The sequence below is a fragment of the Vanessa cardui genome, chromosome 2 (genome assembly GCF_905220365.1).
Source record: "Vanessa cardui chromosome 2, ilVanCard2.1, whole genome shotgun sequence".
Lineage (NCBI taxonomy): Eukaryota > Metazoa > Arthropoda > Insecta > Lepidoptera > Nymphalidae > Vanessa > Vanessa cardui.
Genome location: NC_061124.1, coordinates 10,058,595 through 10,085,419, shown reverse-complemented (window position 1 = coordinate 10,085,419; position 26,825 = coordinate 10,058,595). Strand labels below are relative to the sequence as shown.

The window sequence follows — 26,825 nt, the reverse complement described above, 5'->3', positions numbered from 1 at the left end:
TAAAATATATTTGCCGACTTGGTGTCCATCATGGTAGCTTCACTTAATTGTTAATTGACGATTCAAAAGTGCTTGTAAAAGCCCACTTGACTAAAGATTATTTTGATTTTGATTTTTTTTTGATCATGTCAATACGGAATTCAAAGGTAATTTTAAAGAAAATTAAAAATATTTTTGTGCTGCGTGAAATTACTACTTCTAATTAAGATTTAATATTGGTTTTGTTGAGAAGTAAATTATATATAAGTATGAAATCTGAATAGTTATCTTATAGTACAGGATCCGGGGCCTATTTTGTCACTTGATTACTATCAAGCTAATTTTCCGTGAGTAGCTTCATTTTGATAAGACGCCCAACAATTTCCTGTGCGAAAATTCTCGATATTGGTAGCTAACAGAGGTAGCAATAATAAAATATGTCGATTTGATGATTCTCAAATATTAATTACTAACTGGATTGTTTTTTATTAAATCTTAAGATAATTATCTAAATTATTTGAAAAAATATTTGTCCTACAAAATCTATGGTTTCATCAAAGAGTCCTCCCCCTCCAACATGTATTGATAACGAGATCACCAAAAATTATTACTAACCAGCTGATTTTTTTTTTATTACTTAGTTAATATATATATATAATGTCACGGTCATATTGTCCTACAAATTCCGTGGTATGTTATCCCGGTCCTACGGTCAGAAATTGTTAATACCATAAGACCATTTTTCTCATTACTAACTGTAGGACTAAAATATTACATAATAGGTTAGTGTGTTCAGTGCCCAAATAAAACAATGTCCTACAAAAAAACAGGTATGTATCACTAGTCCGACAAAAATTGTCATTTTTTCGTTTTCCGATTTCTAACATAAGATACAGTGAGAAAATCTTTTCAACCGACTTCAAAAAGGAGGAGGTTATCAATTAGTCTGTATTTTTTTTTTTTTTTTTTTTTTTTTTTATGTTTGTTACCTCATAACTTTTTACTGGGTGGACCGATTTTGATAATTTTTTTTTGTTTGAAAGGTAGTGCTTCCCGTGGGGTCCCATTTTTTTTTTATTTTTTTCCGATGATGGTATCCGTATGAAAACGACATAAGTCTTAAATTTGCATTATGTATATGCGCGACAAATAGGTGAATAACTCAAAATCACGTTAAACAATTTTGATGATTCTTTTTTTATTATAAAGGATATACTTTAAGGGTAGTTTGGTGAAAGTTTGGTAAGGTTCTGAGCATAGGATCCATGACAAATTAAGGGAACGGGAGGAAACGGAACAATTCTCAGGAGCACGTTAGCAATACTCGGTCGAATCTTTTATTTATGGGTTACTTGGATATTTGAATCACCTTCCGGAACGTGATTATGTTTATGTAATTGTCATAATCGAATATTATAATCAACTAGCGACCCGCCCCGACTTCTCACGGGTGCAATACTGATACTAAATATACTAAAGAATTTGTTTATTTACGACATCACATTGCAAACTTCTAAAATTGTCAGTGTTTCTTTACTATATTGTTCATTTATTATATACACAAACCTTCCCCTTGAATTACACTATCTATTAAAAAAAATCGCATCAAAATCCGTTGCGTAGTTTTAAAGATATAGGGACAGAGAAAGCGACTTTGTTTTATACTGTGTATTGACGGAACTCCTAAACGACTTACAGTTAGGGTGCGATTTGGGGCAGAATTTCTTTTTGTCTTTAATCAAATTTAAAAAATAAATTGATTTTTAATTTCATGACTTTCCAATATATATTCAATTGGAGCACCGCAATAGCGTACGACGCTATTTTTACATTTATGATCCGTACTACTACTTTCGACCGTAGGACCGGGATAACATACCACGGAATTTGTAGGACAATATGACCGTGACATTATATATATATATTAACTAAGTAATAAAAAAAAATCAGCTGGTTAGTAATAATTTTTGGTGATCTCGTTATCAATACATGTTGGAGGGGGAGGACTCTTTGATGAAACCATAGATTTTGTAGGACAAATATTTTTTCAAATAATTTAGATAATTATCTTAAGATTTAATAAAAATCAATCCAGTTAGTAATTATTATTTGAGAATCATCAAATCGACATATTTTATTATTTCTACCTCTGTTAGCTACCAATATCGAGAATTTTCGCACAGGAAATTGTTGGGCGTCTCATCAAAACGATGCTATTCACGAAGATTCAGCTTGATAGTAATTATTTTTACATCAATGATCTGTACTACTACTTTTGACCGTAGGACCGGGATAACATACCACGGAATTTGTAGGACAATATGACCGTGACATTATATATATATATTAACTAAGTAATAAAAAAAAAATCAGCTGGTTAGTAATAATTTTTGGTGATCTCGTTATCAATACATGTTGGAGGGGGAGGACTCTTTGATGAAACCATAGATTTTGTAGGACAAATATTTTTTCAAATAATTTAGATAATTATCTTAAGATTTAATAAAAAACAATCCAGTTAGTAATTAATATTTGAGAATCATCAAATCGACATATTTTATTATTGCTACCTCTGTTAGCTACCAATATCGAGAATTTTCGCACAGGAAATTGTTGGGCGTCTTATCAAAATGAAGCTACTCACGGAAAATTAGCTTGATAGTAATCAAGTGACAAAATAGGCCCCGGATCCTGTACTATTATCTATTTGAACTCTTATATTTATTAATTCATCAATTTTTTCACCATTCTGGAATCCATAACAGCTTTAGCCATAAATTTCCCCAGGAATCGGAATTTAGCTTTGACTCTTGATAGATGCGACGGACGAGCATTACGGCCGATGGCCTGCGGGAACAGACCGCAGGGCCAGTTTACGTAGGTAGCGTCCGGTGCGGGGGACGGGATCAGCGTCTCCTTCTCAAGATCCGATGGTTCTGGAGATCGCTCTTCGTCGAGATTTAATGCATCCCGCACCGAGGACGCTAGCCTCGTGGCGGCATCTGATGACCGATCCGTCACAACCGGCGGCTGACTTTTAACAATCTCCCCGCCGAATGAGGTAGGTTTCTGTTTAAAGTTTTCGCTGCCGTGCCATAGATCGAGATCTGCACGCTGTAGTTCTTGTGATACTAGAGCGTAAAACTCGAGGGTAGGCCCAAGGCCTGTACCGACTTCGTTTTCGTATTGAATTTCTAGTAAAGCCTGCAATACAACAATTACGATTATTTATTTAATTCCTTTATTATATATCGTATACAGATACATTAATCATTCTACTGTCTTAAGTCATTTAATGATTCGATTTTGACAAGTAATGTAAATACGGAATTAAATAAGTAGGTTTTTTTACTTAAAATAACGCCCTAAAATTGTCAGTAGAGCGAATGAATGAAACAAATAGAAACTAAGCCACTCCGTATGTAGCGAAAGGAGTGTTAGCAATGTCATAATGTTAGAAGTCGTCCGGTACCTTGGAGTGCGCGAACTCGTGCATGACGTGCTCGGCCTGGCGCAGCACGCTGTGGCGCTGCACGGTGCGCTTGCGGCGGTCGAGGCGCGGCGCCACGCGCTCGGCGTCGGCGCCCGCCGCCGCGCGCTCGCCGCCCGCCTCCAGCAGCCGCTGCAGCGCGCGGTCGCGGTCGAACGACACCACGTAGAACAGCAGGTGCCGGCACTCGAACGGGAACACGAACGGGCTACGGACATCCCAGTTATTTAGCATAAAATATCAAAGACTCCGTCATCATGAAGCAGTTGAGAGATATCGGTTCTGATTTATAAATATTACTAATACGTACATTTACAATATGATATACATGAGGCTACATTTCTGCTATGAATGTTTTATAAAATAAAATTTAGTATAATGTACATTTCTTAAATATTGATATGTGATCTCACCAAGCATATGCTATCTTTTTCAACCAAGGCGGCAGATTACCGGTCATGATGACCAACGGATCTTGAAGTTGTCGGTTAGCTTTTGCAGCCAGCTGTGAAGAAGTTGTTTTACATTATTTAATATATTCATTTAAAACAAGACAGAAATTGTAGTCAACCTAAACCATTATTTGACCTCATTCATCACTCAATCACTTCACTTAATATAGTTATTAAATGACGACTCAAAAGAGCTTTTAAAAGCCTTCTTGAATAAAGTATATTTCGAATTTTCACAAGGTGAACAAGGAAAGGGTTACATTTTTATGTAATTGACGAGATGACGTGACTCGGTACCTTAGTGTTAATGAACTCGACATTGGGCACGAGCGGTCGGTGGTCGGGCAGGCAGGCGGCGCGGTACAGCGTGTGCCAGTGCCGCGACAGCGCGTGCAGTGCGCGCAGCAAGCTCAGCGCTGGCAGCGCTGCATCGCGCACCTCTGCCCCGCCCTCGCCCCACAGCGGCGTGCGCAGCGTCATCACCAACGGCGACGCGCGCACCGGCACTACGCCCTCTGTACGAATCACACCACAAACGATTAAATAACGAGCACATTCCCCATGCAAACGGGTGACGTTTAATTAATTGAATAATTAAAATAAAATTGTCCTCTATGTTTATATTATTTTATCCAAAAACCATTTTTTTATTGGAAAAGTATAACTTTAGCATAACCTGAACTAGCACATATATTACAACAAAGAACACTCACCGTTCCAAAGCAAATCAGGTTTCCGCCTGGAGGACAGCTTTGTAGGCTGCCCCTTGCCCTTGCGCGAAGCTGTGGCGTCGGTGCGCGGGGGCTCGCCCGCCTCCACCGCGCGGTAGTAAATCGTGTGCGTCAAAACCCAAATTCCCGCGTTTGCTGTCGATACAATATTATTATAAGGCTACTAAATAATTGTACTTATTATTTATATTCCACACGATTATTTTTTGACTTGTTACATAATGTAACACATCAATCCAAAGTCGTAATCTTTAGCATAAAATGTATTAAGTCCTAGATAAATGTATATAAATATCGTAAACGATTTTATTATTTAAAGTAACATGAAAATTCTTGAATAAATTAATTATGCAGTTATTTATTGTAACAGAAACCCTGAATAAATTCTATTAGCATACACATATTGAACTGCACATTTACTAAAAAATTATCTTCTATAAATATAATTCTCTATTGAAGGGATAGAAAAGTATATAGCAAGGATAAAAATCCATACCTAACGGAGTCTCAGTGTCAGTATCAGCATCTGTTTGTTCTCCAAATTGTCTCACAGCTTGGTAAACGGTCATATTGTATGGTAAAACTGTATCTCCAATCAGGAATTCCAACTTGTGGTCAGTACTGTAAATAAAGATTATCAGTTACTTAAAAATCATTATGCAATTTGACGTTATTGATGTTGAAATTTAATATTGAAAATATATCAAAATTTACATATAAACCATAATACCTATATTTCTCACATGGTACATACAGACAATCTGACATTTTAAATATGGTACCAGATGTACTATTTTTCATTAAAATTACAACTTTCTGCTTTTCAAATATATATATATATATTTCCGATATGATTAAAGATTGTATTTTAAAATATACCCATCGGATTAAGCCAACAATAATAAAATATATGTTCGATATGTCAGTGTGCATTGGCGATACTGACTCAGTGGGGTGGTGCGGCGGCGTGGCGAGCGCGTCGTCCACGTCGTCGTCGGAGGCGGGCTCGTCGTCCGACTGCGCGCCCGCCCGTCGCGCGTACCCGCGCTGCGCTAGGTATCTGAAGACACGGAAATGTTTGTATAAAAACAAAAAAAAAAAAGTAACTACTGAGTTTCTTGCCGGTTATTGTCGTTAGAATCTACTTTCCGAACCGGTGGTAGCTTCACTTAATTGTAAAATGTCGATAAGTGCTTGTAAAAGCCTACTTGAATAAAGTTTATTTTGATTTTGATTTTGATTTTGAATATTACATAAAACATTCATAGATAGTATAACAATCAATGCAAATATTAAATCATAGTTAATTCCTTTGATTAACTGAATTATTATTGCTAAACATATCAATGAATTTATATAGGAAATAACTTACCGCTCTATTGCTTGCACTAGAGCCAATGGGTCTATCCGGACTACACCTCCTTTCCATTGTTTCAAGTTGGTGCATGTTGGATGACGTTTGAGATCACACTGAAATAGTAATTATTATTGATTCTCTAGGACATTCTATATTTATATGTATGAAAGATGAAATAATATTTTAGAACCGGTATGCTCACCATAAGCTGATGCGTATTGAAGAACTTGAGCGCGGACGTCGCCGGGCGCGCGGGCAGGTCGTGCACGCGCACCGGGAACTGCTCCAGGTGCGACACGCACGCGTTCACCTTGCTCACCAGTCCCGACAGAGCGCTCGCTCCGCTACTCGCCTGCACGCCCAGCATACTCGCCTTCTCATTCCATTCCTTGTCACTACAAAATTTAAATTACATTTAACAAATTTGACATTTTCATATTCAGATATGACATTGTATTATCGATAAAGCGGAACTAACTCGGGCGCAAGTGGCATATCGGCGAACACATGTAAGAAGAGTCTAAGGCGCTCCTCGCATGAGGCCATTTGCTCAGATGAGTCGCGGCTATCGTTCTCTGCCTCACGATCGGCGTCTGTTCCGGCGGCTCCACTATTACTTGCTTCCGGCTCCGGACCAGTGCCAGTCAAAAATTGTAGTAATGCACCAAGCACTCCAGAATGATTCACCTGAAAAAAAAATAACATGACTACTTCACCTAAAAAAAAAATGACTAAAAATAAATAGAAATTTGCAGACAACTTTTGTCCCCTACATTATAGTAGTAAGTGAATATATCCGCAAAAGATGTCTACAAATGTATTTTTTTAAAACTTACTTCGAATGGTGATACGTCATGATTGAGCAGTGTGTCGCGCAAGTGCTGCAGAGCAGCGCGCTGGTGCGCAGGCGCACGCGTTGGCAGCGCAGCCGCCAGCGCCGCCAGCTGCTCCAGAGCGCCGGCGCCGCCACCCAGCGCGCCCCAGTCGCGTTGGAGACGCGCTGCGCGCCACGACACCCATTCGCGAACTTTCTCTCTATTAAACCGATAAAATCGTATTCAAACAAGAGGTAAATTTTATGTTTCTTTCTCTTACTTCGATTCTAAGTAATTATCATAATTATATGATAAATTCAATTATCATGGTAATAACTTAAGCTTATAAATATATACTTAATATAAGTAATTTCAAATGTTGTTTATTTTGCGTTGAAATAGGCTATAGATATTTGAATAATGACTAAACGCGTTAGGAACGTAGGTTTACTTGTTCTGCACGGTGAGGTTGGCGGCGTGCGGCGCGGCGAGCAGCGCGGCGTCCTTGTGCGCGTGCGGGGCGCGGCCCCAGCGCGACGGGTTCAGCGACGACAGGAACGAAGACGTCTTGGATGCGCCTGCGCGAGCGCCCGACCGCGCTGACACCACTGTCGATGCTGTGAACCACATTTCACTAATTAATTCATTTCATAATGACATTCTGTATGCAACTCGTACGAGAGCGCATAAATTTAGATGATCTTTAACTCATCCATACTTGGTGGTAGGGCTTTGTGCAAGCCCGTCTGGGTAGGTACCACCCACTCATCAGTTATTCTACCGCCAAATACCAGTACTCAGTACTGTTGTTCCGGTTTGAAGAGTGAGTGAGACAGTGTAACTACAGGCACAAGAGACATAACATCTTAGTTCTCAAGGTTGGTGGCACATTGACGATGCAAGGAATAATTTATATTTCTTACAGCTTCATTGTCTATGTGTGATGGTGACCTCTTACCATCAGTTGGCCCATATGCTCGTCCGCCAACCTATATAAAAAAAAACATATTTAAGTCATATTTACATATATAGAATAAAATCTATATATTTATTATATACACAATTAAATAATGCATACTACTTATTAAAATCACTATCGGTGGTAAGTTATCAACAACAACAGCCTGTAAATTCCCACTGCTGGGCTAAAGGCCTCCTCTCCCTTTGAGGAGAAGGTTTGGAACATATTCCACCACGCTGTTCCAATGAGGGTTGGTGGAATACACATGTGGCAGAATTTCTATGAAATTTGTCACATGCAGGTTTCCTTACGATTTTTTCCTTCACCGCTGAGCACGAGATGAATTATAAAGACGAATTAAGCACATGAATCAGCGGTGCTTGCCTGGGTTTGAACCCGCAATCATCGGTTGCACGCGTTCTAACCACTGGGCCATCTCGACTCTAAGTTTCGGGTATATTATAAAAACCAAGTTGGATGTAACAAAATAAACGAACAGTGAGCAGTGACGGTGGTGGCGGCGGTGGCGGCGGGCGCGGCCACGGGCAGCGCGTGCGCGTGCGGCGGCGCGTCGTCCCGGCGCCCACGCTGCTGCCGCGCACCACCCGAACGCTTCACCGCGCGTTTACGCTTGAGCATCTCTGCCAGCTGCAGTGGACTGCCCGATCTGACGGAAACATTAAGACGAAATTAGTGTCAAAGAAATATTCTTTTGTTCATTGACTATATATAATATACGAGATAAAAGTTAATAATAAATATTAATAAGATATTTTATTCTTCACGGGAACAACAAGAAATACAACATAAAAAATACCTGTGTACTGTAGTAGTCTGTTGGTGAGTCGACGCCGAAGTGGCTGGTCCAGCTTCTGAGTTGCCACTGTCACTTCCGGCCACTGTAAACAATAATTACTGCTGTTACAAAAATCAAATTAAATCAAATCAAATCAAATCAATTTTATTCAAGTAAACTTCATAATGAAGCATTTTTGAATCGTCAAACACATTTTTAACCTATTTGACCATACATATTACATCTTTTTTACTCAATTTGCAGTTAAAGCAACCATACATACTTCTATCTTTCTTGCCAACCTTATATGTAATAATGTGTGTATTTTTAACACAGAATCTAATAATGGTCAATTTGTAAAACCAAATATTTTATATAAATAAAAGAATAAATAATAACATAAGTAACAAAAATAATGACTTACATAAGGAACTAGCGATAAATGATCCAGAAGCGGAGAATCCTAATGACAAGTTGTGGTGATCCAAGGAAGAAGCCGATGTCGATGCAGGAGGGGAAGAACCTCCACTTGAACGCATGCTTGTTCCACTTGGGCACTATGGAATTAAAATAGTTTTACATTATACATTTATATTGCTTAATTCGTTTTATTATTATTATTACAATCTTATATCAGAGATCCATATACATTCATTGATACTAGTTCATGATTTCTCACTTTAAGTTTGGTCTGTCGCGTTGCAGGCGCCCCAGGGGCGCGCTCGGAGAGCTGTGCCACCTGGTGAAGCACGCCCTCTCGACGGAACTGCACACCCATTTCTTCAGGCAGTCGCTGCATCAATATCTCGGCGAGTTGCAAAGAACCGACCACAATACGTAAGTCACTCGAAGCCATCATTCCTGCGATGTGTGACGAAATAACCTGCGAATGCGAAATAAATATATTATTTAGCATGTATTACTAATTTACATATGACACGAAAATATGAAGTAATGTATATACCTGTGTCTTGAGTACTTGTCTAAGCAAAGGCGCGTCGGCGTAGTATACGGCTCGTAGAATAGCCTTCAGCGCCTGCGCACGCAAAGCTGGCCCGGCCGAGCTCCAGTACACCTCGTGAAGAACACCCAGCAGAGCACGCACCAGGGAAGGGTTGCATCGAACCATCGCGATGCGCGGGTCTAAAATACATGCAACGTCATAAAGATAGTCCGACAACGAGCAGGCAGCGAGCGCGCGAGAGCGGCAAGCGACTCACCGGGCGCGGCGCAGCCGGGCGCGGCGGGGTCGCTGGGGTGCGGCGCCGGCGCGACGCGCTGCACGGAGCGCGCGGTGCCGGTGTGGTCGTTGAGCTGCTGCATGGCCGTCAGGTCCACGGTGTACGAGCGGCCCAGCGTGCTCAGGCACACCTCCTCCTCGCCCGCCGCCGCGCCCGCCTCTAGCGCACGACATTCTGCCCATGAGTACGACCTCCATACGCCTATAAAGTTTTGTGTGACTAATGAAAATATAATGACGGCGATGAATTTACTCGTCTCGTCTGCGATATTGCGACGGAGGAAACCAGTTTTAGTTTCGGATCTGTTTGTCCATAGTTCCCTCGTTGCGCAGTATATATTGCGATGAAATTGAGACACCCAGGTGATGTGTACGTTTACATTCATAGTTATGGTGTACAACATGTACATTGTAAAATAACAAGTGTCATTAAAATATTTTAACCATGAAAAAAATGTTCACCTCTGTGTTCTTATTTGAGTGATATTTTGGAAATAATATAATATACTAATTAGTTACCCCTGTCGTCTCTCCACTGCCACTGCGCCGAGCGGTCGGTGGGCGCGGACCAAGGTCGGTCGAGGTGCGCATCCACTGCGAATATGCCGTCGGTGGGAAGGCGAGGCATCAGTTCGCCGATGAGACAAGTGATCTCGTAAAGTTCTTGAGGAAGACGTGGTAACAATTCCACTTGCTGAAACATTCGTTGTTATTGGTTTATTATTCGTGTTCAAATTATTATTATTAGTAAATATAAATTATTATAGCTACGTAAGTTGCCTTTTTATATTTTGATATAATATATTAATCCCATATTAGAAGTTATTATTGTAATATTTTCAACATTCGTCGTGGCTCAAAGTCTCCCAAAAGAAGTCCTGAATACTATATCAACCATAAACGAAGATAAACGAATTAAACAACATTTAGTGGCAAATAGAAGTAAAATAATAGTAGTTAAGTGTAATAGTGTTGTATTATTAATAAAGATAAATTATTCATAAACTCTTAGTAGTGCACAATATTGCTCGAGTTATTAGCAAATCGTATGAAATACGTAAATCTATTTGTGATTTGTGTATCTTTCTATTCAATTTGAAAATGGGTTAGATATATAGTTAAAGCAAGTTGTCACCTCCTGGTGCAGAGTGGAGCCGGTTAGCAGACACAGCAGCGTGTCGGCGATGGAGCGCTGATGCAGCGCCAGCGCGAGCTGCGGGCACGCCGCGCACATCACCCACAGCAGCCGCAGCACCGTGATGAACGTGCCGCCCGAGATCAGCGGAGGCTGCACTACCAGCTGTTTGCAAACGATCACAATTTGAAACAGTCTCGTTTCGGAGCTAAACTTGTACTATTAATACTAAACACATCATTTCATTCAATTCAAGTTATAAACATGAATTTTACTTGTATATATGTCACCGTAAGTTTACAAAATTCGTTAGATTATCTGTCTGTCTGTCAGATCTGTCTCGTCAGATTGTAAATGTCGAGATATTGTGAACCGTGAAATATGATTGCAATTTAAAGCATTATTTATACACTTTTAACATTTCTGAACTGAAAATTATTACCATGAGCTAAGCAATTGACTTACAAGTTGTTGTAAATTCGTAAGTAATTCCGGTGTAGCAATCTCCTGCAGCCTAGCAGGGTCATGCTGGAAGCTGTCGACTAGACGCGAGAAGGCGAGGCACACGCATTCCACTGACTTTTTGTCTTGAATTGTAAGTCTGGAAGAAAATTAATACTTTTTTCATACACGTTTTTTTTAAGAACTACAATTATTTCATTGTAAGGTAACAAATAGAATGCAAATATTTTGTGAATGAAATGAAATCAACTTACCTATTAGCAAGTAATTGCAGAGAGTCCCTAACGAGATGGAACTCATCTGGTGTGAGATTCTGACAGCAGTTGGCCGTTATCGAGAGCGCTGCACGTTGAGCGTTTATCGAGAAGAAGTCCAGATATGTCAAGCAGGCGGACACACCCCTCTGTCGAAAGATATATAATTATTTAGTACAAGAGTAATACAGTGACACCGTACATTTATTCGACTCAATGAGTCGAGATGGCCCGGTGGTAAAAACGCGTGCATCTTAACCGATGATTGCGGGTTAAAACCCAGGCAAGCACCGCTGATTCATGTGCTTAATTTGTCTTTAAAATTCATCTCGTGCTCGGCGGTGAAAGAAAACATCGTGAGGAAACCTGCATGTGACAAATTTCATAGAAATTCTGCCACATGTGAATTCCACCAACCCGCATTGGAACAGCGTGGTGGAATATGTTCCAAAACCTTCTCCTCAAAGGGAGAGGAGGCCTTTAGTCCAGCAGTGGGAATTTACAGGCTGTTGTTGTTGTTGTTGTACATATATTCAGGGATGAACCCTCACCGCTTGCAGTATGGCCTTGGAGTGCCTGCGAGAGAGCATGTCGAGCGCGGTGAGGCTCTGCTCGGCGACGTCCATGCAGGTGATGGCCTGCAGCTTGTCGAGGAAGGCGGGCACGGCCAGCGCCACGGCGCCGCTGCTGCGCGGCAACGCCTCCAGCATGTACGTGAGCGCGCGGCACGCGTGGTTCATCTGTGGACGATGCGTCAATACATTAGTAAACATCATTTTAGTAGTTCTTATACATTATTTATGTTTAATAGAGTTAACTTTCGTTCCTTTTTGATGTTATTATATCAGAAGAATATTTTGTGCTTGATACCTTTAAAGTACCTTTAAAGGTTATGCACTGTAAGGAAAAATGTAAATAATCCACTACAATGGTTAAAAGCATCGACTATATTGTATATTGAGTTTTCATTTTGTGTACAATCTATTCATTATATGGTTGTACTGCTATTATATAGACAATACGATTGAATATAATGGGAATGAATGTAATAAATAGCACTACATAACTAAATATAAGTTCTTGTAAACCTACTTTTCGAGCAATCTCATTCAAGTACAATATTTTTTTATAAAGTAACTAAAATATTAGGATTTAAGTGTAAGTTATACTACTTAGATATTTATGATTTAATCAAACATTCACCATATCGAAGTTGTGTTCAGCAGCCAACAAGTTGACGAGCGCGGGCACCACCTGCCGCACCGGGAAACCGGCCAGCGTGTCTTCATTACCCATCACCAACAGCTGGCACATTTCTATAACGGCCTGCAGCTGCTGACCCTCGTCCCCAGTTGCCTGCAAGCCGGCCAGAAGCTGTGCAGCTTTGGAAGCGGCTGTTTAACATAAATGTCATATATAAGTCACATGTCACATAACCTTTCGTATGTTAAATGACATTAGCCCACCTTGTGTTACCTGTTATACCGGGAGCCGGTATGGTCAACAGACAGCCCAATTTTGAGACAGACTTTTATTGTGACTAGATTTTCTCCGTATTTAGTACAAATCAAGTCAATTCAAGTTATGAATCTTATTGTAAATTGAATAATCTTTATTCACTTTCAACCATTTCTATATAAATACTCAATCATAGCTAATATATAAACTTTCAACAAAGGGTACTTCAGAGCGAATAACAGAACACACTCAGCCATACCGGCTCCCGGTATGTCAACAGCCAAAATGTGTTTATACCGGGAGCCGGTGTTTCAACAAACAAGAGGTTAAATAAATTAATCATCAATGCTCATCTCGTGCGTCATAAAATAAAGTCGGACCCGAGTTGGCGGTGACGGTTCTGTGCAGGAGGTGCTGCATGCGCGGGCCGAGCGCGCCCAGCAGGTGCGGCGGCAGGCCGCGCGCCTCCAGCAGCGCCTGCAGGCGGCCCACCTCGCCCTCCTCGGACGACGACTCCTCGGCCGCCGCGCTGCCGCCCGCGGCCGCGGCCCCCGAGAGCCCCGCGCCCCCCGCGGCGCACTCCTCCGCCGATGACGAAGCTTCAAGTCACATTTATTGTTAATGTTAAAACTTGTGCAAGTATGAAATGAAAATTTGACTGAGAAAAATCAGGGAGACTGACGGAATGCTTATGCCGGCGGATCTACCAGCATGAGGATAGTTCAGGCGTTTATAATTTATCGATGGACGGATGTATACGAGCAAAATAAACTCCTTTACGTTAAATAAATAGTTATCTGAAGGGGCTTTAGGCCGACCAATATAATACTGTTATTGCTGTATACTTAAAAAATGAAGACTCATAATTATGGAAGAATAAACAGAGAGTACAAAGTACATATTTTTACAAAGATTTTGATTTACCTTTGCCCTTGGGCTTGGCATCATTAGACGCGTTGTCAGGCATCGAAGCGGCGGAAGCTGGCACCGGAGGTGTAGACGATGTGGATGCGACGGCACCCTGCACGCGTATAACATACATTTATATTACAAATACATAGTACTAATCATAAGCTGTTGCAATTTGTTTACCATAATATTAACATGGTATTGATTAGACAATGTATTCGTACCGTGGTTAGGGGTTGTGGATGAGAGCGGCTGGATGCGCCACCGGTGCTAGCACACGAACCCAGGCTGCCTTTGCCTGCTGTAGTTTTATAAAAAAAGTTTATTCAATCAGTCAATCGAATTATAAAAAAAAAAAGAATTACGAAAAATTTATACAAATAAATAATGAAACTTTATGTTTATTCTTACTGAACAAATATTTAAACAAAGAATTTAAGGAAGGATTTAGTATAATTTTATTTACTGGCCGTAGTTTCGGTCGCGTTTCATGAGTTACGCACAAATTGTTACGCATAAAAAAAGGATGCCCTATGGCCTTCAATGGAATTCAAACTTGCTACACGTCCAATTATATCAAATTCATACAGACAAACAGGATCACTTTCGCATTTATAATATTAGTATGGATATTTGAACAGGGCAAATCACGGAAGCAGAAAAACAAAAGTATGGCAACATCGCACGTAGCGTCGACCGACCTCGCTTGTCTCGTCGCGTGGAGGGCGTGTGCGGCTGCGGCATGTCGCGCGCCCGCGCCCGCCGCGCGCCGCCCGCGCTGCTGCCCGCCTCCTCGCCCGCGCCCGCGCCCGACTGCGCACACACACACCGTCACACACCATCACACACCGAGACGCACAGACACGCACAGCGGGAACGAGCTGTGTACCAAGCTTTGCATGCTCTTGTATTAAACAATCAATACTTTTCTATATTATTTTCTAGAATAATTTGTAATCATGATAGTCTAAATTTTGTAACAGTTGTTTCTATTAAAATCGAATTATTTTTATTCTATTGAAATGTCGACATTTAACATATTATTTTAATGTCATTTACACTTATATTCTTAAAAGTGTCTTAGATATATTTGAAACACTTGTAAACAAACAAATATATATCCATTTACATAGTTAAAAAGTATTTAAAAAAATGTTTTTATTTAAAATTCCTCACCTAAAATTAATTCTAACAGTCTTAGAATTTGCAACATTTATCATGAATACTAACTGCAATTTATTGTTAAACATTGATACATATACTTATATGTGAAAATAATTATTATTATTATAATAAAAACAAAATATCTGATAGTGAGAGTGTATTCTTCTATGTCGATATGTTATAAATATGGTACCTGTCTCTTAGAGGCAGTATCCTGTCTCTGACGCTGAGAAGTACTGGCCCCCCGCGTCAAGCAAGCACCCAGGGTCGCACCCGTTGCAGCAGCGATACTCTGTAAATAATCGGTAATGTCATTACTGAAGTTATATTTATTTGTCTAAACATATAATAAAATAGTTTACATTTGCTACATTTCACCATTTTTGTTTTTAAAAGAGGATTGGTATTATTTTTATGTACTGAAGCAACAAATAGGAGAATTTGAGGTAAACAAAAAATAAACTTAATTTTAATTATAAGAATACAATATTTTTGAAAATTTGTAAATTGCCTCAAACAGGCATGTTTATATTCACTTTTGAAAATGGTAAAAAACATACTATAAAAGATTACTATAAAATCAGAGCCATAGCTTGCCTCGCCGACTTTAACCATCAATGTCAACCATACAGCACTATGACAATGGTAGATTACTTTGCAGCCACATCAGCAGATTGAATATAAAGATAACCCACTAGTAATTTTGCATGTCATTGTACTATAAGTGTATAAAAACGAGACATACCCTTCTTGCGTTAGTTTGACGTAAGTATGGAAGATCACGGGGAACTATTAATAGTTTGCTGTCAGAATGGTGATCTTTTGATGAGCTAGCTTCTGTGGACAAGATTTATTTAATTAACAAAAAGTTAACTATATAATTAATAAATGAGTCAATTACGTCTTTACATCAAATAAGTCTTGTTTAATGAATATTTAGTTAAATACTGATTTGACTCGATCTGTCATCATTGACTTGTCATTCGAAAGAGAAAGTCATATATTTTTCCTTACCTTGTAAATCCCTGAATGGTGGTGGAGTGGTGGTCCTTCCTCTGAAATCTGCGAAACTCTTACGTTCTGCTGCTGTCTGCGTGTGCACCACGTCGCTTGTTGACGGACTCGCTATAATAATACACAATTATTATTTACATTATCTACAATAATGGGTGCACTTGATGGATGATAAGAATGTCTGATAAGCCACATAGCAAGCTTCAATTTTAATGTATCAAAATGCTCGTGTGTGTGTATGTGCGTGTGTGTGGTTGTGTATTTGGCAATATGTGTTAACTGCCTCTTTGGTCTGGTGGCTTATGCAGCCGTATATAACAATGACCCTGGTTCTTATCTCAGGTCGGGTTAGTAACATTTATATACATGGTAGATATTTTACTGTAAAGGCACTCTTAGAAACCTTCGATCCTGTGCCTAATCTTTTTCCGTCGTTTCGTATGTCACATTAACAAGCCAGTCTTAACCTAGGGTGCAGAGGCAGTAAAAAAAAGGGTAAGAGGTCGCCTCGTCAATGACGATCTTGGACCATCAGTGACATACTTCCAAAAAGTATATAATTTTTTTTTAAGAAGGCATGTGATTAAACCAAACTCCTTGCACCCTGCTGTGCTTAAGAAGGAGCTGCACTTTGGATATCAAAATGGGTAAATCAAAATTGCATTGACTAGTTTTGTCGTTGCCCTGTAGTATAAAAATTCGAACGACAATAATCTTATGAGTAAATTAGAAAATAAATATTGTAATAGGAATCAAAGGAAACATGCTAAGTGTTATTACCTGTATTATCACTAATAACAGTGGAGGTTGGTGGTCCGAGATCGCGATTGTGCCGATTACGTAGCCGGTAAGTGCAGGAAGCTTGTGCAGCAAATGCTTCTGCTTTTTCAAGTTCGTAGTCGGGGGTTCGACTGTCAGTGGCGTCGCTTTTACTGGTTTCCGCAAGCTCCTTGTGCGAGTCTATTTTAAATTTCTTTCTGCACTCCTCTAAGTCGACGAAGCAATTGCTTTTTCTGTGTGACAACGAACGATGTGACGATCGTTTCCTCTTCTTCCCCTTTCTACGGTTCGCTGTTGGACTGTACACGGAGTAGTCAGAATCGAGTAGCTCTGTGATAGTCGAGGAGCTGAACGGCGAGTATGCGTAGTCCCTTTCGTCTAGAGGAAGTAGACCTCCCTCCGTCTGATTCAGTAGTGGTTGCTGAGTCGGAGCCTCTACAGGGCTTTGATTCGATGTGTTGCGCGTAACCGAGTTTGCTTTCAAATTGTTCGGGACCAGTTCACTGCCAATCTCACTCGATTTGAGTGCAGTACGTGAACGTGTGCAATACGCGACGCACTCGTCTTTCGTACTGCTATTTGACGTGTTATGACTTTTCTGTTTTTTCCTGTCATGCGACGACGTCCGTCCGCGTTTGGGTGGACTGCTTGAAAGCTTAGATGTGTCTCCGTGTTTGTAATCTGTGGTATCGTAGCGGGTCTCGTAAACGTCCGTTCCGTAGGACCAGCGTTCAGAGAGGGAATAGTCTGAACGCGGTAGTGTATTAACGAGACGTGAACTCCTGCGAAGTTCGACTTGCGTCCGCGGCTCGGCGTCGAAATTACGACCGGAGGAGTGTCGGCTGGTGCGTGGTAAGGGCGATGTCACGTTACGTCTGTTCCGACGACTGCGGCTTGCTTTACGCACTTGACGCAACCACCGACCGCCCACCACCCTGCTAGGAGAAGACCTGAACCAGACGTATAATTATTAAACATAAACAATATTAAAATTGTTTAGTCATAACGCAATATCTGGCATCTGTAGTTCAATTGTATAGTGTTTACATATCTCTACCTGGTCATTTAAACTGCCTAATGCATAATTATTGTTAATAATTCCACTTATCATTAACTAATAGACCAAACATTAGTATGATATTGGTATCATTATCATATTTCCACTATAAATATAATTATTTGTAAGCAAACAGTAATTTACATTGATAGTCTAATTATGATTGTTAAATGTATTGTTAATAACTTTGCTTTGAAACAAATAAAAATAAGACATATGCAAATAATAATATTTGTACCTTAATTTGACTAACAGAAGAAAATTCATGATAAAGTTAATCAATGTCTTTTTATATATTGGTCTCCTGCTGAGAAATGATTAATTATGACTAATTCTATAAATATCATTGATGTCAAATAACCTAATCAAGTTAATTTATGCCATAACATCATTTACCATATTATTTTCTGAGTATTCTAAAAAAACTACCAGAATTTTTACCACCCTTTTTAATCACACAAAGGGTAAGCAATTGTGAGGTTTATCAAATGCCAGTTTACAGATAATTATAACCTAAGGTTTAAAAATGTATATCTGGTTGATTCCCTCACATTACTATATCATATATATACATTCATCATCAACATTCCACAGCTGGGCTAAAGCCTCCTTTACTTTTGAGGAGAATCAACATTGACAAAGTAACAAAAAAAATTTAAAAATCAGATTAATGACTCACACAACAAAATTAATATGCAAACAATAAAGTATCTGTTGCATTTAGTTATTAAATAGAAATACAAATAGTGACCATAAAAAGATGCTACATCCCAACAGTAGCACAATTATTTGTAAGTGTAAATTATGCTTATCCATACATAAAAAAAAATTAAGCAAAATCTTTAGATTTCTCTGTATCTATACAATCAACAGCTCAAACCTATATCCTGCGCAAACATCAGATAACTCTCGATAAATTTAGAAAATTCAGATCACATTTGATATATTAATATTTCTTAATAAAACCACAAACAATTTATACAAATAAAAGTATAACACTTGCTTATGGACTGTAGAAAATAAACAAATGGTTACATTCAATGACTTCATTGGTATAAAAACATTGCACTAAATCTTAGAGCGGCAATGCCTAGCGCAATGGTTTAGAGGCCACCTGGTGATGTAAAGTCACAGGTTTGAACCTTACTCCTTGGGCTTTTTCCTTCTCCACTCCTAAAATAAGCTTTGAACATAATATTATTTTTCCTCATCATGGGAGCATTGCTTCCTTTTTTTTGAAATTGAGAAAAGGAATTATTAAAATTAAGCTTTGAGTGTATAGAGGGTGGTATGACTAATCATATTTACAAAATGTTGAGTAACCAGAGACTGTGTAGTATGTGAAACAAGCCCGCTCCCAGGCCACTGTACATAGTTGAGTAAGGTGAAGCATGTCATTGTTAATGGAGTTACCTGCTGGACTCTCTCGTGAGTGCAGAGTGCGACGACGGTGTAATTTGTTGCTCGGCCATAGACGACGCTGGAAGACACGCGGCTGCTTGTGTGGGGCCTGCGGAGGCCGCCCGCGCCCGCTACCTATCCGGCACCATGCCCGGGCGAGCGCTATACCGCTGCCTCAGCATTCACCACCTTCAGCCGTATCACAAACACATCACCACAAACCACTAGAGAACACAGTCACACTCACTGGATCTTGCTCTGTCTTTACACTTCTGCTGTTCACTCTCGGCGTAACTGGAACAAAGATAAATGCATACTCAGCAACATGAATAACGCTGCGTTACATAAACATTTCAACAATTAATTAGTACCACTTGCTGCCACCCGAGCAGGCTTCTTATGTTACGAGTTTGTGTCGAGACCCTAATGAAAATATTTTGATTAACTGCGTGAAACGTGCTCTTACGTTAATATCTGAAATATTTTAACACCACGTTTCATAGAAATTATCGTGATAGATGACACATCAAGGACAGCTACACTTTTCGACTTATTTTTCTACTTGCATACAGCTGGCTGCCTGTCAAAGAAATAAAATGTTGCCAGCATTGCAAACTAAAATCCTACCATGAAAAAATATTGATTTTTCATACAAACTAATTCAAATCTTTAAAAATCTTCACTACTTCATAAATGATTTAATATTATTTAATGTATGGTTTAAAATTATTCTCTCCGTCAAATAAAAAGGAATAAATGAATGCTGCTAAGGGTGCTTTTTTGTGTGAAGGCTGCTTTTTTTAACGTAATAAGTATTTTTACTCATCTTAAATTTGAACGAAGTAACCATATGAGAGTTTTTTTTATTAACATTATTGGTCTTATTCTATCTTAAAAATTCTTTACATGGTATATGATTTTTAGATTAGTAAATAATAATTTGCTTTTCAAAAAAAAATTTTAATGATGAATACAGGTAAATATTTGAATTAAATAAAAAGTGGGAGCTACCAAATAAGTACATATTTATAGATGCTGGCAACATTTATAATAAATGGCAATGCCACTACCTCTGCCAACATGAAAATTTTAACTAGAACAATAACAACATGTATAAAATACAATACATAAATGACGTAGTAAAAATATGTATCGACAATATGCATGTATATTAACAGAGACAGATATTGTTTGCGGAATACATCGTTTTAAGCACATACGACACCTATTTACCATTAATGATAAGAATCTTTATTTTCTGCGATATATGTAATAATTAATAAGTAAATAACGTACAGAGCACTACATAGATTTTTCCATATAGTGATTGTAACCTAAATTATTGATTGGGAAAATCAATTTATATTTTAATGTCTAAACATGATAACTCATTTATTTAACTATATATTAATTATGCTCAAATGTAAAGCAATTAAGAAGTAATTTTATACTATTCGTGTTCGACCTCCTAACCGAAATCTCCATAAACCTTCGCTTATCGTTAAGTCATAATACATGCTAATTTCGGTGTAATGCCTACAATGCTATAAAATAAACAGCTAGGTTACGGGCGCATTGGGTATTCTACAAACTTTTGGAAAGAGTGAGTATCAATATAAGGTACCTACTTAGCTACCTATTTACTTACATGACAATGTGATACATGTTTAAATAGCGTTTCGTGAGAGATGGAGCAAAGCTACTGGTGATGGTTACTGACCGCACCACAACAACATAACAAACTTGCACGTTTTAGGTTTTTTGCTAATGCGATTAAAACGGGACGTACTAGGCCAAGAAACTAGTAGTACTTAATTAATAGTGACATTTAAGAAACTTGCGTAACAATATTGAGCCAATTTAAATTCTAATATATTAAGTTTGAAAGAACTTATAAAAGTTTGTTTTTGATTGAATTCAGTCATATCTAAAATATTCAACAGAATTGAAAAACTTGGTAGACTGCGTACGGAATAAAAAAGGTTATTAATATATAAAAAAAACATTCAGGCATGGAAGCCAGGTGCAAAGAAAGAAATTAATATTAAAAAATAGATAATAGCCAGGATATATAACTGATATGAGGTAAAATTATTAATAAAGTTACAACTACAGGACCCACAAACGATTGTCTATCATACATTTCCTATGTATTACTGCAATATTACAATCTCAAACAAACATTTAACACTTAATTACAATCGATCAACGGTATCAAAGAAGCTAGCAGAACAACATCAACCAGTTTAAAATAAACTCGCTTGCTTCGAGTCGATCTTGGGTCGATAGCTGAACGAAAAATAAACCAGAATTATAAACAGTCGAATGCAGGTAGGTAGGCCATCGTACGTCTCGGCTTTTGTTATACGTGAAAAACAGGTAGTTATAGAATAAATGGATAAGAAATGGGGTCTCAGAACATGACGTACAGCAGAGTATTGAATCAGTTCGATTTAAAACGACACGGAATTAAAATAACGAAACCACTGATTCCAAAGATTGTTATTGCTGCGTGACGTGATCGTTTTTCAAAGAATCGTTGTAAAAAGTAAGAGACTTAATAGTTGAAACGATATAAAAACGTGGTTGTATGTTCGTTTTACTTTTGCAATACGTATTTTTAATAGCATTGTACTTTTAACAGAGCAACATGCTCTGTTAAATTTAGTTGGTTATTAAAAATGATTCTTAATCAGACCAGCTGTTCGTCACGACTCCATATCATATATGCCTTCTTTATCCGGGGTTCAGGCTACCTCTATGTCAAATTTCATTATGATCGGTTTAGTAATATGATCATTTTAATATAACTGAAGGACATAATTACTTTTGGAATATAAGACTGAACGAAGTTAAAATTATATACTAATTTCAAAACATAACTAAACTTTTATTTTTATTTTGAATATGCAATGATTCACTTTTTATGTATTATTATTTATTATTAAGGATCCAACGACGTGCCCAAAAAAGAGGATGATTTTTCGAGTAAATAAAAAATTGCTTATACAAGCGATATTAGTGCGAATAATATGCATATATTTTATTTTATAAAATAAAAATTTTGAATTGAAATAAATTCTTAAACATCACTTTACGTAATTCTACCGGAAAGTAGAAACAAATGATGACTGTACCTACTAAATATGTTTTATAATACATACCAATCGATACAATATTTCTATAAGTATATAATTCAATTATTGACTTAGAGTATCAAATCGAAAGTGAAAACGGGAATTGCAGACATTAAACTGATCATTTATTATCTTTATATTTTTATTCATCGAGTAAGCTTTGGAAAGTAAAATATTATAGGAACAAATATACGGTATCAATGCGGTGTATTTTGAGATGGTTGGGGCTGCACCCCAAGGCCGACGGTCGACAACCTGACCGAGCTGCAGACACGACTGAACCCCGCTTACCTCGAGATAAAAAAAAATCACTGTCACCCTGTCACTAAGCGTTACACAAAACGAATACAAATTCAAAACTGTCGTTCTCTTCTATTTAGTTACATGTAGGTACTTAGTTGTTGTTGTATGTATATATAAATTACAGTTTGGTTTTATACAAGGACATTATATATACAAGGATATAAAGATGACAGAAGTATGCTTTAAAAAGCGTTATTTATAACGTTGCAAGCAATAACGACCTTGAAATGATACCCTCGAGAAAAGGAGTTTGTTTTCAATAGAATTTGTAATTAAAATATGTATTGCATGCTATTGAATCGTTACTTCTACTTATAAAAGTTCATAAGCAAATTTGCATTATTGTCGGACTGCCAGTGTCATCTTATCAAATACTCGTTACGTCTAAATTGATGCTTCAGTCTGGACGTATCGGTCACTGTTATAATATTAAACGTACAATAGATAGCGTTATTCTCCACCAAATACGATACTCGTTCGACTTTATAGGGCACAAGTCAGATGGAAATCACTTCGTGTGAATATTTATGAGTATAACCTGGAACTGGGACTAGTAATATGGTCGGAATAATAACTAGATTGAATTCAAATACATATTTTCAACGCATTCGAATCACATGAATGTAAAGTATTCGAGTGTAGTATTTGCAAAATTCATTGAAAATTTACAATAAGTAGATTTCGATTGAGAACAACGGTCGGTTGCAAATTGAAAGATTCTTTGCGTTATGTCGCATATTTATAGGGTTTCGAAAATCATACAAAAGAAAAGTGCACGTCTACGATTGGACCTAATGTTGTGCACGCAGTAATTGTCCAATGATTTCGTATTCAATGCTTTTAAACGCTGTCCTAGTTTGTTAAGGATTTGTTAATATTTGCTCCCCAGTAATAGGTTTGCGGTAAAACTTGCGGTCGCTGCGATATTATAGTTGTCTTTCCTGGTTAATATTCGAGATGCACAATTCCAGTCTTTAACTAACACTGCTATGTATGCGTCGGTTTGCCTCGACTCCTTAAACCGTTACGTCGTCGGTGGTTAAGCATGTGCTGTTATAGATGGTGATTCGCTTTTACACTATAAATAGATATCATTAACGCAACGGTTAAAAAAGGTAATTTTTAATTTACTATATTTTTAATGGATGAAAGTCGGACATATGAAATCCCGTGTTCTAGTCAATAATGGACCGAAGGGAGACCGAGAATGTAACAAAATCAATCTGTATTTCACACGAGTGCAGCAAGGGGGAGTCAACGACCGGCCCAGTGCAGCGCCCGCGCCCCCGCCGACATCGAAACACACGCGACTACGGATCCCTACAGGTTCAACGAACTCTCGATCGACCCTTCCATTTAACAACTGCAAATAATAATAAAAAGCAAAAACCAAACTAAAAATTTCCCCTTACTTAATTTGTATGATACGCGATATTTCCATCTGGATGATAATAATATTATTGTTTAGTTGCGCTATCAGTAAAGACTCGAACAAAATCTGCGCACACTACTCCAGTCACTGTTTATTTACATTTATATGATAAAACTATTTTCGTTTTGCTACATTATAATTACATACCCTGAATATTATAATTGCTGGAACTCTGTATACGCGTGTTATTGCGACTCGTTTCGTACAGGCCATAGGTATAAGCGAATACGCTATAATATATGAAACAAAACGGTGCTGTTCGTCGTCAAGTGCTCTATAAACCAGTTTCCTCCTAGTCTTACCGCTGGCAAGGTCGCGCCGCACAAACAACATGCAACGCCGTATTTATACCTACTGCGTGTCACATACACTAAAAAAATACAGCAATGTATAATATATTCTATTATATTTCTGTTCAATGATTTGTTTTGCTTTTGATAGAGGAAGTGTGTTTTGTCGACCGTCTTAATATGCGACTGAAATAGCGTTCTCTGTGTCGTGTTCCGTTGAATAGGTTGGTGCATAACTACGTCCACATAGTCAGAATTTTATGAAACTCCTAAATCGGAGGTGATTTAAGACGATTTTCAATGAACATTTGATTTATTTATTTATCTTTTGTTGATTCTATTTTCGTGTAAAAATGTATTTGACTCGCCTTATCCTGGCCTAATGGGTGCCATTGCTTAATTATCTCGTAAGAAATACTTAAAAACAAATCATTCCAAATTACAAAAGTTGTACAATGTTATGTCAATGATTGTATTCATTTTTTTACGTCATAAACAATTGTTATAGCTTATGCCTTATTCATATATACTATACTTATTACATTTTAAGCTGCCTTATAAAATTATAATGTTGTAATTTATTTAAAAACTGAGTATTTTATTGCGTAAAATACACGAAGGTGACCCAAATCTCGGTTAAAAATATACTTTGAGACTTTTAGAACAAAGAACGTAAGAAACAAAGTACTAGCGAAACTGAGAGCATTGGGGTGGCTCTTATCTTTAAGTTGATGTGAATACTTGTAGCGGTTATATCGTAGTTGACGTTGCAATGTAACAAAGTAGGAACTGGAATTGTACGGATAGCTATAAATAGAACTAAATAGTGATAGAAATAAGACTAACTACGTAATGATTGAAATAAAAAGGGTTGCTGTCTACAGATAATAAAACGTTACATTGTGATTGTGTGTGTATATGTGTAATATGTATGTATGCGTGTGTAAACAAAACAAATCATGTCGTTCTTTTTCAATTAAATTGCTGCTTATTTTTACTTCGTGTTACTTACCTAAAAATATTTTCTTAATTAAATCACTACCACAAACGTATAGAGCGATATTATTTAGTACGGACGATTAAATATTATGAAACTCGCCAAAAATTAAAACCAGTTTTGATAAACACAATTAAAATTACAGTAATGAAACAATACACGAACAAAAATTTATACTAACATTGCGTTGAACACCGTAACAAAAATAACGGGAAGTTTAAAAAGCCTTGAACTATAGCGAATGGCGAAGAAATAATCGAAAAGCTCAGCTTTGTTGGTGAACGGAGAAAGCTATGGTGTCGTAACGCGCCGACATGGAGCCAAAGGTTTCGTGACAGCTGGTTGTGCCTCTTGCTCAACCGAGAGCTCCGCGCACACTGCTATCGCGCACCTCGGAATAAAAACCAATCCAAAAGACATTTTATCTTATATTATACAATCGAAATCTACTACCTAATCTATTTTATTTGTTATAATATACAATATCAGTATAACATTTAGCGGAAATTAGCCCTTTTTTCTTCAATATATGTATATTTATTTTTGTTAATAGTATTACCCCTAGTAGCAAGTAGGTATCCTTCAAATGGTATCGGATTTATGTATCTCATATTATAATAAATAAATACTAAAAAAATGACGTACACGTAACTTATATATTTCCATTAGATACGTGTAATCTTTAAGGCGTGAATAATTCAGTTCAAGTCTAGGGTCGTTACACAATGTGCGTAAGTAGGCCAATATTGGTTTGAAATCGTTCACAGATTATAATCGCTCAACTTCGTGTTCAAGAAAAACTTTTGATCGTTTTGTATTTGAAAACAATTTATTTAAACATCTCTGGTTTATATAATAGTGAATATAGTTAAATAATTTAGGCATTAAAATATACGAAAATACAGCTCGGAATATTTAAAGTATTAAGGCATGTAAATTTAACGTTTCAATGATTCACTGCTCCAATTTCCATAACGGTAGGTGTTCGACGTTGGTAAACTTGATAATAACATAAATAAAAATGTTCGTTACGTACACGGGCGGCGGTAAGGTTTATCGAATAAAACTTAATTGAAATTTCAGTTGATATAGACATTGTAAATGCGAAAGTGTGTTTGTTATTGCGTCTTCTTTCACGCTGCAGCGGAGAGACCGATCGAAATGTTTTTTTGCTTTGAGATAGTTTATGGACCGGGGAGTGATATATGCTA

General features: G+C 37.9%; 1 protein-coding gene across 5 annotated transcripts in view; it reads right to left on the bottom strand.

Annotated features, from left to right (window-relative positions):
- LOC124542110 (E3 ubiquitin-protein ligase TRIP12) overlaps positions 1 to 26,825 on the bottom strand; it is a 33,394-nt gene that overhangs the window by 2,327 nt on the left and 4,242 nt on the right. Inside the window, exons 1-34 of one of the 5 annotated variants that reach the window (XM_047120060.1) lie at positions 25,796 to 25,977; positions 19,468 to 19,749; positions 16,998 to 17,947; positions 16,218 to 16,328; positions 15,949 to 16,040; positions 15,397 to 15,495; positions 14,741 to 14,852; positions 14,264 to 14,340; positions 14,055 to 14,151; positions 13,511 to 13,729; positions 12,876 to 13,066; positions 12,224 to 12,412; positions 11,673 to 11,821; positions 11,422 to 11,557; positions 10,957 to 11,121; positions 10,341 to 10,515; positions 9,802 to 10,023; positions 9,546 to 9,724; positions 9,261 to 9,464; positions 9,006 to 9,138; positions 8,603 to 8,684; positions 8,283 to 8,452; positions 7,276 to 7,441; positions 6,846 to 7,044; positions 6,488 to 6,696; positions 6,212 to 6,404; positions 6,025 to 6,122; positions 5,599 to 5,712; positions 5,149 to 5,273; positions 4,635 to 4,787; positions 4,219 to 4,436; positions 3,883 to 3,974; positions 3,452 to 3,677; positions 2,725 to 3,183 (exon numbers count right to left, since the gene is read on the bottom strand). In XM_047120060.1, the coding sequence (XP_046976016.1) occupies positions 2,725 to 3,183; positions 3,452 to 3,677; positions 3,883 to 3,974; positions 4,219 to 4,436; positions 4,635 to 4,787; positions 5,149 to 5,273; positions 5,599 to 5,712; positions 6,025 to 6,122; positions 6,212 to 6,404; positions 6,488 to 6,696; positions 6,846 to 7,044; positions 7,276 to 7,441; positions 8,283 to 8,452; positions 8,603 to 8,684; positions 9,006 to 9,138; positions 9,261 to 9,464; positions 9,546 to 9,724; positions 9,802 to 10,023; positions 10,341 to 10,515; positions 10,957 to 11,121; positions 11,422 to 11,557; positions 11,673 to 11,821; positions 12,224 to 12,412; positions 12,876 to 13,066; positions 13,511 to 13,729; positions 14,055 to 14,151; positions 14,264 to 14,340; positions 14,741 to 14,852; positions 15,397 to 15,495; positions 15,949 to 16,040; positions 16,218 to 16,328; positions 16,998 to 17,947; positions 19,468 to 19,526 (6,063 nt within the window). In that variant the 5' untranslated portion in view covers positions 19,527 to 19,749; positions 25,796 to 25,977. Of the gene's footprint in view, positions 1 to 2,724; positions 3,184 to 3,451; positions 3,678 to 3,882; positions 3,975 to 4,218; positions 4,437 to 4,634; positions 4,788 to 5,148; positions 5,274 to 5,598; positions 5,713 to 6,024; positions 6,123 to 6,211; positions 6,405 to 6,487; positions 6,697 to 6,845; positions 7,045 to 7,275; positions 7,442 to 8,282; positions 8,453 to 8,602; positions 8,685 to 9,005; positions 9,139 to 9,260; positions 9,465 to 9,545; positions 9,725 to 9,801; positions 10,024 to 10,340; positions 10,516 to 10,956; positions 11,122 to 11,421; positions 11,558 to 11,672; positions 11,822 to 12,223; positions 12,413 to 12,875; positions 13,067 to 13,510; positions 13,730 to 14,054; positions 14,152 to 14,263; positions 14,341 to 14,740; positions 14,853 to 15,396; positions 15,496 to 15,948; positions 16,041 to 16,217; positions 16,329 to 16,997; positions 17,948 to 19,467; positions 19,750 to 19,826; positions 20,042 to 25,629; positions 25,758 to 25,795; positions 25,978 to 26,825 lie in introns of those variants that run through there. The other 4 variants (XM_047120066.1, XM_047120052.1, XM_047120045.1 and 1 more) reach the window with 4 other exon arrangements.